Here is a 17,095-nt window from a genome sequence, read left to right on the forward strand (position 1 = left end):
CTGGAGAGGAAAAAGGAAAAGAAAGGTTAGGGTGGGAACTCATGAAAATCAAAAGGAGATCAGTAGCTAGGCACAGTGGTGCACACGTGTAATCTCAGCAGCTCAGGAGGCTGAGGCAGGAGGATCGAGAGTTCAAAGGCAACCAGCAAAAGCAAGGTGCTAAGCAACTCAGTGAGACCCTGTCTCTAAATAAAATACAAAATAGGGCCGGGGTTGTGGCTCAGTGGCCGAGTACCCCTGAGTTCAGTCCCCAGTTCCTGCCCCATAAAAATGGATATCAGTAGAGCAGAGGAAAGAGACCAGAGGGGAGAAGTAAGGGAGGGAACAGGGAAATACTGGGGAATTATATTAGCCAGATTATATTGTTATATTGTGTGCATGTATGAATATATAACAACAAATCTCACCACTATGTACAACTACAATGTATCAGTAAAAAAAAAAGCGGGGGGGGGGGAACCAGCTTGTAACCTTTCACTATATACATCAAATCCAGAAAGAGTTAGGTTTTGTAACTTTGGTTATGTGTATTACACCTATGGGTGAGTCTACATTCATATGGATGTACATTTGTGCCCCTGTGTCTATTACTTAGGCATTGCTGACCCTGTGTGGGGCCTGGAATGCATTTCTGCTCTCCTGATCTGTGAAAATTCCAGGGTCTTCTCTTACCTTCTTTATACTCTAAGTGTGAATGTGTAACAAGCCAGGACCACCTTGTACCCAGCCAGTCAGTGTGGTTCTGTTCCCAGATCCTATGAAGAAGCTGCCTGCCAGATGCTTCCCGCAGGGCACCTATAGAAGTATTCCAAGGGATACATGCTTTTTGAAATGGAATTATATCATTAGTACCTGCCAGGATTAATGCTGACATTAGGCTTATCCATCCTTACATCATCTCCTCTTGTTCAAAGACTGAAGAGGTGATCTGTCGAGCCCACCCATGCGTAGCCACCCTGGCTGGGAATTCTCATTCTCTGTTGGGTTCTGAGCCTGCTCCTGAGTATGTGCATGCATATATCTATGTGATTTTGTACACATGTGTGCATGTAAGTAAGTACACATATATAAGCATGTTTACAAGGGTGTTATGTGATGCATATGTGCACATGCCAGTTATCACATGTGTGCATGTTCACATGTTGTGCAGGTTAGGTATATGTGTGCATGTGAATTGCATGAGATTGTGTGCACCTGTGTGTCAGTATGTATGTGTGCATGTGTATGTGAGTATGTGTGTGTGCACATACCTACGGAATGTGAAGTTGACCACAGGAGAGGATCTAAACTACTAGAGCAAACATTTCCAGTGAGTCTCAGCATCCTGTCCTGCCTCCCAGCAACCTGGGTACCCTTTGTCTTTGGCTCTGGAAAGCTGACTCTCCTGGCTCTGGGCCCAGGTATGGTAGGCTGGACAGGACGACATAGGCTTTCCAGCCTTGCCTTCTGTGGTCTAAGAGTATTCTGTTCACAGAATATGCTTCCCCAAGAACTCCCCACAGTCTGGTCCCCTTACTGCCTGCAAAGCATGTCCCTGCTTCCACCCTGGCCCCAGGAGGCTCCAGAGGCCTCAAGACAGAACTCATTTTAGGGCAGAAGAAAAACTCTGTGCTTCTCCTGAGGGATGTTTCTCAGCACATCCACAGAATGCTGGTGCTGCCCAGTGCCTTTCATAGGACAGGTGCTGTTTGTCACTGACCACATACCCTTCACCACCAGGCAATTTGCTGGTTCAATAACACTGTTTGTTGTATTGTATTTCACAGCCATAGCCTCTGGGAAGTGGGCTTTGTACCTCAGTATGAACTATTTGAATAGTCAGCCTCAGCATTCATTAGCTGAGCGCCTGGCATGAAGGCTAAAGGGCTCTTCTGTCCCACCCTTGGGATGACTGCTTGTGTGCCCATGTGGGCCACACAGGTTCTCACATGCTTTTTCTCTCTGTCCATTTCTCTAACAGGTTGGTGGTTGGGGCCAGCTGTATCCTTTGCTAGTATGCAGTTTTGTCTTTGGGACATGGACTTTTATTCTCCTGAGTTCTCCTGATGGCTCTTCTTCCCAGTGGTCATTTTGCTACCTCAGACTAGATGCTTACTGAGCCTCTCAGGGGTAAGGTCTGTGCCCTCAGAGAAGGACAATTTGAAGTTTACCTTCTGGGGCTAGGGCTTCCTGGAGACTTCCTGAGCCACACACTGAGCCAGTTGAGCCAGCTGGGGCATCTGGACACGGCTGTGAGGCACCAAGCATTCCTCCCTTGAGAATAGCCCTGCTCTGGCCTCGTTCCTTCAGAAGGAGCAGTTAAACCAGAGAGGGTCAAGACAGGAACCCCAGAGGGAGCTCAGGGTCAGATGATCGCTTTGGAACTTTATAGCTGAAAATACAGGTCAAAGATAGCAGCTTTGTATCTTCCACCCATGATATTCTTCTTCCCTGTGCTTGGCCAGCAGCTCTCCACCTCTATAGACACCCCCCACCCCACCCCCAAATGCAGGCCTATCCCTAGAGGCTGAGATTAAACTCCAAAGCCAAGACAGATAACTTGTAGAGGCACAGGCCAACTTAGTCCTTGGGTGTATTGGAAGGGCTTAAAGTTCCAGCTGGCAAAGCCCTTACCCCCTAGTCCATGCACTTGAGACTGGGGCTGGCAATGGATATGTGGGGGTGTGGGCTGCTTGAGCAGGAGCCTGGAGTCTTGCCTCCTGTTTTCTGGAGTCATGATTTCTTAGTATTTCTTAGCCTGGTACTCACAGATGTGGCACTGGAGTGTGCTGGCTTCCTCACTGGGATTGGACTGGACACCACTGTCATGATGCGCAGTATCCCCCTTCGGGGCTTTGACCAGGTAGTACAAGTAGCTCTGGCTCCTGCCTTACCATTGTGCTCTCCCACGGGGCCTGAATTCCCTTCTGCTCCCTGTCCCTAGGCAGGTACAGTTGTGGACTTGGAATAAAGTCTGTATCTTTAGAAACAGGTCCTTGAATTGAACAAGGGAATTGTTCCAGAAAATATAAAAATGCATGTGCTAGAACATAGAAAGAAGGATTTGGTGCATGGAGTGTACACACAGCTGCACATACATTCTTCTTACCAGGCTGAGGGGACATTTGTGGGCACACCAAGTCCAGCTTCAGGGACCATCAGTTTGGGTCACTCTTTTCATATGTCCCATTAGTAAGTGGTGGGCATATATCACAGAAGCACTATCCCCACCTCAGAGACCTTCAATTCCTTGGTCCTTCCTTGCTGAACCCTTTTGGGGTCTGCATCTCGCTGCCACATAGTCTTCATGGAATGTCTTCTTATGCTTCACAGCAAATGTCTTCTTTGGTCATGGAGCACATGGAGTCTCACGGCACCCAATTCCTGAGGGGTTGCATCCCCACCTGCATCAAGAAGCTTCCAGATGGCCAACTCCAGGTTACCTGGGAGGACCGCACCTCTGGCAAGAAGGACACAGGCATCTTTGACACTGTCCTGTGGGCCATAGGTAAGGGGATGTTGAGCCACACACATGCTGTCTCTGGTTGCCCTGAGGTCCATGGAAACTAACAGAACCTTGTCCTTTGGAACAGAAATCTTTACCATTCTATCCCTTTGTTTTCCAATGTTGGAACCATTCTATTTGTTCCAAGGAAGGTTGGCTGCTGCCTGGTGCCCCTCATGGGCCTTTCATTGTAAAAGCCTGTAGATACATTATCCATTTCTGGCCATCCCGGGCACAATGTGCCTCTGTCTTTTTTCTTCTACCCTGTCATGTTCTAGAAACACAAATCAAAAAAGAGACCCAGCTGTTCTCAGCCAATTATAATCATTTAGTAAAGATAATGAGTCCTCCAGCTTCCATGTCCTCTGATAGAATGTTCATTAAAGTTTCAGTATATAAATCCTATATACTTCCTATGAGGCTTAAGCCTTTTTTTTTCCCTTTCACAAAATAGATGGTTTTTATTTTAGTTTCAAACTATAACATGATAACTTAAAATTTACCTTTCTTTATGTGTGTGGTGATGAGGATTGAATCTAGGCAAGCACTGCTAGGTAAGCATTTCACCCCTCAGCTATATGCCCAACCTTATTCACAGCTTTAACCATTAAATGTCTGATATAACAACATTGAATACATTCACATTGTTGTGCAACCATCACTACCATCCATATCCCGATCTTTTTCATTATCTTAAAACTGAAACTCCAACCTCATTAAACGATAATTCCTCATTCTTCCGTCCCTCCAATCCCTTGGCAACCACCATTCTCCTTTTTGTTTCTATGAATTTGATGACTCTAGGTTTCTCATATAGGCGGGAACATACAGCATGTGTCTTTTTGTGCCTGGCCTGTTTCACTTAGCATAATGTCTTCAAGGGTTTATCCATGTTGTAGCATGTGACAGAATTCCCTTTGTTGGGGGGAGGGTACCGGGAATTGAACTCAGGGGCACTCGACCACTAAGCCACATCCCCAGCCCTATTTTGTATTTTATTTAGAGACAGGGTCTCACTGAGTTGCTTAGCGCCTTGCTTTTTGCTGAGGCTGGCTTTGGACTCACAATCCTCCTGCCTCAGCCTCCTGAGTCACTGGGATTACAGGTGTGTGTCACTGCGCCTGGCTTTTCCTTCTTTTTTAAGGTTGAACAATTTTGTTTATCTATTCGTTTCCTGAGAGACACTTGGGTTGCTTCTACCTTTGGATTCTTATGAGTAGTGTTGCTGTGAACATGGCTGTCTACTTTTGTTTATAGTTGTTTATAACATATAACAATGATACAGGGGCTGCAAATGTAGCTAGGCAGAACATTTGTCTAGTATGTGGGAGGCCCTGGGTTTGACCCCCAGTACTGAAAAAAAAAAAAAAACAGATTTTTTTTTCCAGCTCTAACTGGGCTTTTCATGTCTTCTTATGCTTCCATTGGGCAGCTTTGGGTCCTATAAATCATCACATGCTAGGATCAGGATCTCACTGGACTTTCCAGAAGTCTTGGTGTGCAGGTTTCCAAAGGCAGCATCCAGTGATTGGGCAGAGGCATGGCTGGGGAGGTCTTTCCAGCAGGCGTGGCCTGGCCATCTACTCCCTGTGAGTGATGGGTCTAGTTTTTCATGAGGATGAAGGTTGAACAGATGTGACTGTATATAAGTAGCTCATTGCTGACCTTGCTAAACACATAGCCTCCCTGGCTGTGCACCTAGGGAAAAGGGTGAAGAGTATGGATGCAGCCAGAGGAGATTCCTGCCCAGAGCCTGGGTGAGGGTGACTGTGGAGGGACTGCCCAGAACCTAGTGTGGGGAGCAGAAAGCTCAGGTGCCATTTGAGTCATATTCATGCTGGGATTAGGGTACCACAGCTACTGTGAATGGGCTCCCTGGAGGAGGACAGCAGGCTGTCCCCCCACCTCACCCTCTAAATGGAAATTGAGCCCAGGGATACTTTACCACTAAGCCCTTTTTATTTTGAGACATGGGCTTGCTAAATTACTCAGACTGGCCTCAAACTTGCAATCCTCCTGCCTTAGCCTCCTGAGTAACTAGATTATAGGTGTGTGCCACTGTACCTGGTCAGAGCTGCAGGTTCTTGTTGATCAGAGTTGCAGGTTCTTGTTGATCAGAGTCATAGAATGCATGCTGTTTTCTCTATGAGGACATCCCTACCCACCTCAATATGAGCACCTTATAGTTTGGCTTCTGGTTTTCCTAACTGTCCTGTCAACTTGTACATTGACAGAATTGTCAGGTTGTTGCTTTCTCCCATTATTTCTGGTTCTCTGGAGTCACTGTGCTGAGCCTTGTCTGTGTCCCCCTGATGTGAGCCAGAGGGCTTAGAACTCAGGTCACTCTCAGAAGCCTCATGAAACTGGTGTTTACCAAGTAGCCCAAGAGGCTGTTCCATCAGTGCTTGTTAAGGCTGATTTATTTAACCAGGGTCCCAGCATCTGCTAAGATGGGGGTCCCGAAGCAGCCTGGCTGCTTCTGGGGAAAAAAAAAAAAGTTTCTCCTGAATTGTTTAGAATACATGGAAATCTAAACAACAATAAAAAAAAAAAAATGAAGGAGGCAGACCTTCCACTTGTACATAGTGAACACAAGAGCAGATTGTATAAGGAGGGATCTGAAATGCCCTGGAATGAATTCAGTATTTCTTGACCCAAAGTTGACCAGTTACCAAAGGAAATGTTTTTGGTCAAATTGTAGAAGTAAAATTTAAGTAAATTCAGTATAATGACCACCACAAAGATTAGGTGTACCTTTTGGAGCCAAAAGTGTTAAACTTCATTCTAATCAGTGAGATAGCTAGTTTCTTGTTTCCTACTCACTCCCCAACCTTCCCCTTTGTCTTCTGTACTCCTACCATTGGCACACAGAACCCTTATCTCACCTTTGAATGGAGGGGTGGGCCATGCAGCCAGATGCTGTTGGATGGCAGTGGCTCTAGAGAGCCAAGGACCTTGCCTTTGGAAAATCCCCGGTCCTCCCAACTTCAAGGAGGTCCCTGGCAGGAAAAAAGTAAGGCCCCTGCCGGGCAGAGTTGCCATGGTACATACACACACCCTCCCCCACTATTCTATTTTTTGTATTTTCAAAAAGAGCATCCCCCAGACAGTCTGCCTGGTGTGATTGATGCTGGGGATGGAAGCTTTTCACAGTCCTTGGCCTTTGACCTTGCTTCCCCAGGGCTGTGGCAGTGGCGGCAGCAGTTTCTGGCACGCCTTCTGGGGAGGAGGGGGGTGGTACAGGCATGTGCTGACTTTGCTGCTCCCTCTGAGCCAGGTTTTGTAAACATTCAGGAGCCACTTCCCAGTTTAACAACTGGTAATCTTTTCTCTGGTTTGCACTGATAAGCCTTTAAACAAGAATTATTTCTACTTGTAATAAAGGATGATCCGTTCCAGAAGGTTAAAGTAAAATGCCTTGGGGGGCTGCATATCTGGCACCACTAGCATCTCCTTGGATGGTGCTTCTAGTCCTGAGCAGTAAGTATTGTGTCCAAATAAGCTGGGCTTTGGTGGGTGTTTAAAAAACAGAAAAGGGAAGGATGCCCTTTTTGCCTCCAAGAACACATATAAAAGGGGCCCAGATGCTGCTGTGGACCTGCCCAGTGGCTTGTGTCCTGCAGCCCTTGAGGACAATGAATGTTGGCATCACGAAGTGGGTGCTACAAGTCTGGAAGCCGAAGAGGACTCAGCCTCTTCCTCGGCACAGCCTTGATCTCCACGTGGTGGATTAAACACATTAGCAGTTAAAGCAGTTAATTGCTGTGCAGGGGGCCCCCTCATTGTTTGTCTGTGAATCACCCGCCCACACCAGGTGTCTCAGATAATAGACTGGGAACTTCAGCGAGGAGGATTTCCTGTCTGCAGATGTGCCGATTACAGCGCTGAGTGAAGACAGTCAGCCTGTGCACAGGCTGCTGCGGGCTCGAATTCGCCCGTCAAGTTAACCAGTTGTGGCCTGAATTCACAGCTGTCTGGGGAGAGGGACCAGGATGGGCATCGCAGCAGATGCCTTCACAGTGTAGACATGTCTAAGCTCTAGTTGAACTTTGGGTATTAAAAAAGGGAAAGAATGATTCTGGAGTTCAGTCTTGGGAAAACCCAGACCTGAGATTGTTGTGTGCCTTTCAACATCCCAGGTCCCTCTGGATGATTCTTTGTCCCTTTTTTAGAAAGATGATGAAGACTCTGGTAAGTCCATCTCTGCCAAGGAGTCCTGCTGTAGTGGAAGAGCCAGCATGTAACAGAGGGACCTTGTTGCATCTGTGGGGTCTGCAGCCTGGATGGCCTTTGTTTCTGCTATCCTTCATGCCTGGGAGGGCAGTGGGGCCTGCCTGGAGAACTTCTCAAGAGTGGCAGGTGAGGGCTAGGGCCGTAGCTCAGTGGCAGAGCGCTTGTCTAGCATGTATAAGAAGCTAGGTTTGATCCTTAGCACCACATAAAAAAATAATAAATAAAATAAAGCATTCTGTCCATCTATAACTACAAAAAAAAAAAAAAGTGGCAGATGAGACCTAGGGGAAGAATCAGCCTGATTCTCACCTGCAGCCACTGAGGCCCTTTTTCAGCCTTTGTCTTAGACAACTTAGTGTCATAGACCCACTTCTGATTCTCGGAAATGGTGTGAGGGCAGCCAGAAAGCCCTGCCTGGCTCTTGGGCATTGGAGCTTGGCTTCTCCACTCTTACCTGACCACTGTGTGAAGGCTGCCACAGGAGCTGCCCCATATACAGATACTTCACCCCACATAGCATGTGCACTTGACCCATGACCAAGGAAGCTGGGGAGACCATGATGAGGATCCCTCAGTGTCCAAGAAGGGTACACATTGGCCCAGAGGGGCTATAGCCTGGGTCTTCTCCACCCAGGACTGCTTTCTTGTATTTACACAGTGGCCCCGCCATCATAGACACAGTCCATGCGAGTCTCTGCAGAGTGCTCCTCCCCCTGTAGAATGCCAGGCAGAAAGAGAGGAGATCAAAGGCTAAACAAAACTGAATTCCCCAAGTCTGGGAATTTATGATGGAAATATTCTGAGCCCTGTGAAAGGGAAGAGGTGGATCAGGGTCTGGTACCTCCTGAAGGCCATGGCTAGGAGCTCAGACACTGGGGAGGAGCTGATAGATGCCACAGAGCATGGATATACTAGTCCAGAGAACCTTATACCTCCCCAGGCCAAACCCACCAGGGATCTGCCCCTGGGGTGTCACAGCTGTGGGTGGGTGCCTGGGAATCATTGAGAAGGAGCCATTCTAGAAAAAGAAGAGGAAGAGGAGGGAAAGGAAGAAGGAAGAGGAAGGAGGAAGAAGAGGGCTGAGGGTATAGCTCAGTGGTAGAGTTCATGCTTAGCATGCTCAAAGCTCTGGGTTCTAGCTCCAGCTCACACATACACACATACACAAAAGGAGTAGGAGAAGGAGATCAGAGCCTCTCAAGGATCTGACTCTAGACTCCACAGATATGAACCTTCTATATGCCTGGTTCCAGTGCCACTCTGGGGTGGGCAAATGAAAGCCCTGGCTCTTGAACTAGGCTGGTACTGGAGGACTCAAGCCTATGTGAAGCTCTTCCTGCCTTGCAGGGCAGCCATAGCTAGCTCTACCCTATTGACCCTTGCACCTCCTAGCATGGAGCTTCTGGCTGTGTCCTTTATGCCCAAGCTATGTTCATCTCTATCATAGCCCCTCATCCATCCTGCCTACTCTGGCTGACACTTAAATCTCACTTCATTACTAGGCTTGTTCTTCCTTAGTGGGAACATATGTTCCAGGCAGGCATGAAATTGGAGGGTATGCTTTTTTCCATTGTGGATAAGAGAAACTCATGTTGCTGCATGTGGCCTACTGTCTATGTTTCTCTGTGTCCAGCAGAGCAGGTAGTGATGAACAATGTCCGCCTTCTGGGTGGGTTTTGGCCTACAGCCCACTTTGGCTTTGCCTTGGAGAAGGGCTGACTGGCAGGCATGGTGGCTGGGTACCCCTGGGCCAGCAACAGCAGCTGGTGGGATTCCCAGTATGATTGGAAGAGATCTGGTCCTGCCCCATTGCGCTGAGGGTCTCAGGGGCCAAATCCTGCCTACCTTAGGGTCCCTGATCTGAGGGAAAGGGCTGTCCTATTGGCAAGTCACATGGCTGGACCTGGGAAAGGAGGCAGATCCAGTGGCCAGAAGTTTTTAGTACAGGGCATATTGAATATCCCCCATCAAAGACCCATCCACATGTTTACTCAGAGGAGGAAGTGAGAATGTCCATTTATACCTGGAATGTTAATGCCCTCATCATTTGCAGAAAATGTGACAGAGCATTATGCGTCATTTACATAAGAAGCTCTAATCACGAAAATCAACGGAGATGTCTACCAGTGAATGAGAAAAGGCAGGAATTGGCAGTTCACCAAAGAGAAACTATAGTTGATAAACATGTGGCCAGAAAGTACTTAATTTATTAATCATCAAAGAAGTGAAAATTAAAACATTATAAGAGGAACCTCTGAGCCACCCTTCCTCCCCAGTGAAGGTACATATTCAAGAATAAGGTGCAGTGGTACATATCTGTAATCCCAGCAACTCCAGAGGCTGAGGCAGGAGGATCACAGATTCAAAGCCAGCTTCAGCAATTTAGCAAGCTTTGAGCAACTTACCAAGACCCTGTCTCAAAATAAGAAAAGGGCTGGGGATATGACTCAGTGGTTAAGTGCCCCTGGGTTCAATCCCTGGAACCCGCCCCCACCCAAAAAAGAAGAAACCATCCTGAGAGGAGGCCCCCACCTTGTGCTGGGAAACTTCACCCTTCTATCCAACTGTCTCTCCTCTGAGAATTTGTTCTAAGAAACCAAACAGACACATAGACAAAGGAGTTCCTCAGGTCTCCAGCCTGGTGGTATCTAGTAAGGAAAAATTCAGAAGCCACAAAATGTCCCACCCCAGGTTCAATATTGCTTGACAGACACCACACTGGGCTTTCTAGAGCTGAGGCCATGAGGCTGGAGCTATACAAAATACAAAGGCCCCCACAAAGAGGCCTAGAGCTGGCATCCTGGGACCCAGCTAGGACTGAGAAAACTCTTGAGTACAAGACATGGGATCTCTTCTCCCCCCCGCCCCCCAAATTGGCTGAGTGGCCTTCATAGCTGCATAAGACAAGAGAAAAGTGGTCAAGGAGATGACTTGGGGCATGTTGGCCTGCATCTTTCTTCTCATACCATGTAGGGTCCACTGGACCTCAGCCTAGTGTGGCTGAAGCTACCCTACTTATGGACCTTGGCATCTATTCCCCATCTTCCACTGGGAATTCAGCCTCAAACTGAAGGGGTACCTACACCTGATTGGATCCCCAGCACCAACAGGGAGGTTTGACCTTGCTCTGAGCATGAGGGAGCAGTGTTTAAAGTGGTTATGAGGTGTTTGAAGTCATGGGACCCACCCTGCCTCTTCTGTGCTAGAGTCCTTTGCTTAGCCAGGTGCAGAGTAGGGGCTCAGGGCTCAGTGTCCTGGCTGGCAGAGTCTGTCACAGCTTCAAGACATGGCCCCATGATGTAGAGCACCTGGGTGGAGCTGGCTTCCCTGCCCACTAGGGTCAACCCCTGCTAATATACCTTCTAAACTCTTTCTCAAGGTTGGACTTCACTGCCTATCTTGGCCTCTCTCTTCCCCCTTTCCTTTACCATCTATTCCAAAAGCAACAACAGAGCACATAGGCATGCAACAGAACATACTGGGCAAGTTTTTGCCACACTGTCCATTCATCTTGCATCCATCCAGCCATCTATTTCCTACATACTCATATTCTTGCAAACTTCCCTAGAGTACACATACAATATGTCCTTAAGAGTTCTGGCTTTGAAATGGATCATAGGGACCACTTAGTTCCATGCCTCCATTATCTCCTGCAACTGCTTTTAAATACAATAACATTTTAGCCAGGCCCAGTGGCACATGCCTATAATCCCAGTGACTTGGGAAGCTGAGACAGGAGGATTGCAAGTTCAAAACCAGCCTCAGCAATTTAGTGAGGCCCTAAACAACTTAGAAAGATAAAAATAAAAATTTAAAAAGCTCAGAGCCGGGCATGGTGACACATGCCTATAATCCCAGCAGCTCAGGAGGCTGAGACAAGAGGATTGCAAGTTCAAAGTCAGCCTCAGCAATAGCAAGGTGCTAAGCAACTCAGTGAGACCCTGTCTCTAAATGAAAATACAAAATAGGGCTGGGATATGGCTCAGTAATTGAGTGTCCTGAGTTCAATCCCCAATACGGCCCCTGCCCTCAAAAAAAAAAAAAGCTCAGTGGTAAAACTTCCCTGGGTTTAATCCCTAGTACCAATCAATCAATCAGTCAACATTTTGATCAACAATGGACCAAATATATGACCATAAGGTTTATAATAGAACTGAAAACGTTCTATGGTATAATGACCTCTTCAGAGTTAGTGTAACTGTAGTTCAACACTTGCTTGTTTGTGGTGCTGCTGTTGCAAACAAATCTATTTAGATGCACAAATACTTTCCATTGTGTTACAACTGCGTACAATGCCCAGAGAGTAAAATTCTGTGCTGGTTTGTAGTCTAGGAGTAGTAGGCTATATACACAATCTCCCATGTGTGCATGCACACACATAATCTCTATGTATGCACACACATATACATGCTGTTGGATTATGGGGACACATATGCATGTATATATGTATGCACACACATAGGCATATGTCTGTGTGCATATACATATCTATATATATATGAGATATATCATAAAGCCCAGGTGTGTAATAGGCCATATCACCTAGGTTTGTTTAAGTAGACTCTAGATGTTTGCACATTGATGAATTTACCTAACAACAAATTTCTCAGAATATATCTTGGTCATTAAGTGTTGCATGGCTGTATCTTTATTTCCTCTGGACATTGGCACAGAGCTTCGTCAGCACCTGTAAGGTCCATAATTGTTAGTTACTGCAAAGCGCATAAGGAGATATTCTTCACCTCCCCAGGAATACAGGCAGGTGTACACGGGACTGTGTAGATACGGGGTGGCCAGCATTGTAGCAGGGCTATTAGCTTTGCTCTAAGTTCAACTGTCTCCAGGAAGCAGCTGTTGAGTTGGACAGACCAGCATGGGGAGGGACCCAACAATTGAGCTCTGAGCCCCAGATTGCAGGGACCCTCGTCTCCTGAATGCCCCAGTCCTGCCCATGTGACCTCAGCTCCTTCCTCTGATGTGGTCTCTCACCACTGAGTCTGGGCTGATCCTGACTGGCATCCAATTCCTGTGGCCTAGCAGCTCCAAGAGGCTGGAGCCGGCCTCCCATGAACTTGAGCAATTCAGCTTAGCTGAGCCTCTGTGTTTTGACTTCCCACTGTGGGGCGGCAGCTGGAGACTTAAAGTTTCCTTTTCATAGGGGCATTATCTTCCCAGAAGTTCAGGTGGGCGCCACCCGATTCCCGGCTGCTGCCTGCTGAACTCTGTTTTGTCTGAGACTCCAAGAGTTGATAAAATGATACCTCTAATAGCAAATCACCTTTGTCATTAGGGAATCTTGAGCCACTGGGAGCCAAGAGCACCCTAGCCCTGGAGGACCACCCACTGGCTCAACCAGGTCATACTCCTCAGAATTGGGGGCTAAAGGAACCTCCACTGACAGCTCAACTATGATAAGATCCATATGTTGCCTCTCTGCCTATAGGCCCAAAGCTGTATGGAGAGGACAGCCATGCCAATGCTACCAGGGACTGCCACTACCCCTCCTGACTTTTCACCTGGAAAGCAGGATCAGTGGGTTCCAAATGTGCCTTAATATAGGTGTGATGTGATTCAGACATTGCCCCAAAGCCCAGCTCCTCCCAACTCTGAGGTCTCAAAACTGGGGCTATTTGCTGGGCAGCCATTTGGGGCATGTAGGAGAGGACTTAGTGGAGGCCTGGGACGTGGAGTGGCTGGAAGACCTGGCTGCAAGCCCTGCTTATTCAGCACCTGTGATGTCTGCCTGATAAGTAGGTTGTGGGCCTGCTCTGAGAGTTTGGGTGGAGCATGAACTTACAAATTCTCACTGCTGGCTCTTGTTGGCTTGCGCTTTATACAACACTGACTACAGGCCATACTGTTGGATTATGGGGACATATGGGTGAAAACTGCCCACTTTTTATATTGGCAGAGAGGAATATGAACCCATCCTGATGTGAGGGGCTTGCCTGTACGAGGAGCTCAGTAATGGGGGATGGTAAATGCTTCAGGGGAGTCCTGGGGGCTGATTGAGTGGGGAGAAGATTGCTTCTCCCAGGAAGAGTCATATGGAGAGTTGCCAAGTGGTCAGCTCACTTGGAGCTCCACAAGACTGAGATATCCCATACCCCAAAATACAAGACAGTTGTAGGGTTTACATTCTACTTGGATGGAGCAACTACTCCTATAAGCACTACTTATAGATGTAGTTCAGTGGTTAAGGACCCTAGGTTCAATCTCACTAAGATGGGTATCTTCCTCTTGGGGTATGCTGCTTTTCCATGCTGCCTGGCCTTCTCTGTTATGCAGTGTCTTTGATCATATTCTGCCCCATTTACAAGCCGTCTAGACCAGGAAGAACCTGATCTTGGTGGGAGGCATTTAGAGATCCCATTCTAGGGCTAGAGTCACTTATTGATCATTTCTGCTGCTAGACCAGAGCCCAGAACTTCATATTTTGGAAAAGAAAAGAAATTACTATTTACAGTTGAAATGTGAAATTACAGGGTCTTAATTGTCCTCTTTGGATGATATTTTGCAGCTTTCTTTATTATTAGGAAACATGGGCTCCTTCCATCTTTTCAACAATAGTTGAGCCTGGTACAGTAACACATACCTGTAATCCCAGCAACTTGGGAAGTTGAGGGAGGAGGATTGCAAGTTCAACACCAGCTTCAGCAACTTAGGGAGGCCCTAAGCAACTTAGTAAGACCCTATCTCAATTAAAAAAAAAAAAAAAGACTGGAGATGTAGTTCAGTGGTTAAGGACCCTGAGGTTCAATCCCTGGCATAGGAAAAAAAAAAAAAAAGTCAACCCTTGTCTATGGATTCAACCAACTATGGATGGAAAGTACTGTGTTGCTGCACTGTATTGAACATATACAGACTTTTTATCTTGTCATTATTCCTTAAACAATACAGTGTAACAACTATTTACCTAGCATTGACATTGTATTAGATATTACCAATAATGTAGAGATAATTTAAAGTTTACAGGAAGATGTGGGTAGATTATACGCAAACACTGTGCCATTTTGTAAAAGGCACTTGAGTGTTACTATCCCTGGTGGAGGGACCTGGAACCAGTTTCTCACAGGTACAACTATAATGCTTTTCTTGTGTGTTCTGTTACCAGCCTTATATGAAGTTAGGTTCATTCATTTTAGGTTATTTATGGTTTTTAAGAATTTTTCCTGTGTTAATGTAATATTATTTTTTGAATATATAATTGTGTAGAATTCAAGAAAAAAGAAAACCAAAATGTCACAAGATGTGTTTGGACTACCTCGGTCCCTCTGTCCTCTTCTCTCACTTCCTGTAAGATTCTGCTTTTAATCTTCCATTGATTTCTTTTGCAAATGTGTGTGTATGTTTTACAGGCACATGTATGTGCACATGCATTTCCTCCATCTTCACAAGGATGCTCTGAACACTCACTGCTTTGCTGTGTCCCTGCCCTACTCTATCCCATGGCCCCTCAGATCACCTAGGTAGCCCCTCCTGACTCATGTCAGCATAGGGACTCCCCCTGCTAAAGTTCAGGCAGAAGAACTGGTTCTTCAATGGTCTCATGGCCTTCCCCTGTGACTATTAAGGCAGGATGGAAAAGGAATCTCCATGTGAGCCATATGCCTCATCTTGTCTGGGTCTCACATTGGCACTGTTTACAGATGAGAACACTGACGTTCATAGAGAAAAGAGGCTTGTCCAGGGTCTCTTGTTCATGGAGGGACAGGGAATCCCAGGCAGTCATCTCCCAGCATGTAGTAGTCCAAAGCAGAGTCCAGCAGGGGCCCAGGGCCCACCTTCAAAAAGCATTATCTATGTAGCTTTTGCAGCATGTCAGTTTAAGGGTCTCAGTTCCATGTAGGGTTACTTCTAAGGCCTAAGTTTTTCTGCCCTGGGTTGTGGGAGCCAGACCTCCTCTGCACTGTCAGAAACAAAAAATAATATATAACATCTTCATGTTACAACCAAAGGAAAGGGTCTGGGGTACAGTTCAGTAGTAGAATACTGGCCTAGCACACATAAGGTCCTTGATTTGATCTCCAGCAATGGGGGGTTGGGGGGAACAACCAAAGGAATGAAGAAGGCATCATTAGTGGAGAAGGAGGCCCTGAGCATGCATCCTTGGAGGGGAGAGACCTTAAGGTCCTGGGTGGGACCAGACAGTGTCAACTGAGGCTATAACCCAGTACACGTCCAACTGTGCCTCAGACTGTCCAGATGAGAAAGAGGCCATCAAAGCCATTTGGTGTCCCTCAAAGGAAGCCCAGCTGGACTCTCAAAATATGGGGGCTATGTTCCTGGTACCTAATGGCAGTGAGCTGTGGTGTGGAGGATGATCCAGCAAGAGGACCAGGTGCCAACAGCACTACTCTGTGTTTCCAAGGAAGGGCTGGTTTCTCAAGATGAAGACAGTATCAGAGCTATTCATGCTAGTACTGGTGGTGGTGCAGGCTAGGTTGAAGCCCATGGAAGATTCTGGAGTCTTATTTCTAGCACCCTGATATTGGGCAGCTTTGTATTTGTAAGCATCTGCTCTTTCCCCCACATGCCAGAATGCAGCCACTGAGAAGGCTTCTCTCTTCAGTATGCAGCAATGTACTAGTTGTGTCATTTGATAAAGGTTCATAACAGACACCCTTGCCCCTCTTCCATGGTGAAGCTGCTTGTCTACAGAAGCCGAGAGCCCTTTGAGACCATCTGTACTTCACATTTGACCATTTCTAAGATCATTCTGAGAAATGTTTTAATTTTTTTTCTTGTTCCTCCTCCACTCTCCCCTCCCCATCTCCTTCTCCTCCATCTCCTCTATCTCCTCCTCCTCTTTCTCCTCTATCTCCTCCTCCTCTTTCTCCTCTGTCTCCTTCGCCTCCTCCTCCTCCTCCTTCTCGTTTTTTGTTTGTTTGTGTGTTTGTTTTGAGACAGGGTTTCACTGTGTTGCCCAGGCTAACCTCAAACTCCTGGCTCAGGTGATCCCTCTGCCTCTGTCTCCTGAGTAGCTGGAACTTCAGGTACACTATAACCATGTCCAGCTCCAAGAAATGTTTGAAATAAAAGGAATCTAGGTTAGAACTTCTAAAGAAAATCTTTCAACCTTCTCTGTCTTTCCTTCAGGTCGAATTCCAGAAACCAGAAATCTGAATCTGAAGGAAGTTGGAGTGAATATAAACCCTGAGAATCAAAAGATCATTGTTGATGCCCAGGATATCACCTCTGTCCCCCACATCTATGCCATTGGAGATGTTGCTGAGGTATGACCTGTGCCCCTCTGTTCATCTCCTATGACCAGGAACCCCCCAGCTGTCCATGTTCCTTTCTTCAATTACAGAGGCACTGGACCAAACCTCAGGGGTTGGTAGGGTGTGTTCTGGGAAGAACTGGGCATTAGATTCA

At 46.8% G+C, this 17,095-nt stretch overlaps 1 protein-coding gene across 13 annotated transcripts in view; it reads left to right on the forward strand.

The window, feature by feature from the left end:
• Txnrd2 (thioredoxin reductase 2) overlaps window positions 1-17,095 on the forward strand; it is a 78,084-nt gene that overhangs the window by 29,122 nt on the left and 31,867 nt on the right. For all 13 annotated transcript variants that reach the window (XR_006846500.2, XR_006846501.2, XR_006846502.2 and 10 more), the window contains exons 9-12: window positions 1,961-1,980; window positions 2,751-2,842; window positions 3,313-3,487; window positions 16,817-16,953. Coding sequence is in view for 8 of the 13 variants with exons in the window: in XM_058571718.1 (XP_058427701.1) it covers window positions 1,961-1,980; window positions 2,751-2,842; window positions 3,313-3,487; window positions 16,817-16,953 (424 nt within the window). In the remaining 5 variants the exon portion in view is untranslated. The remainder of the gene's footprint in view (window positions 1-1,960; window positions 1,981-2,750; window positions 2,843-3,312; window positions 3,488-16,816; window positions 16,954-17,095) is intronic.

The sequence above is a fragment of the Marmota monax genome, unplaced genomic scaffold (assembly GCF_021218885.2).
Source record: "Marmota monax isolate L192 unplaced genomic scaffold, Marmota_monax_Labrador192_F-V1.1 WCK01_AAM20220418_F8-fsc00157, whole genome shotgun sequence".
In the NCBI taxonomy this organism is placed as follows: domain Eukaryota; kingdom Metazoa; phylum Chordata; class Mammalia; order Rodentia; family Sciuridae; genus Marmota; species Marmota monax.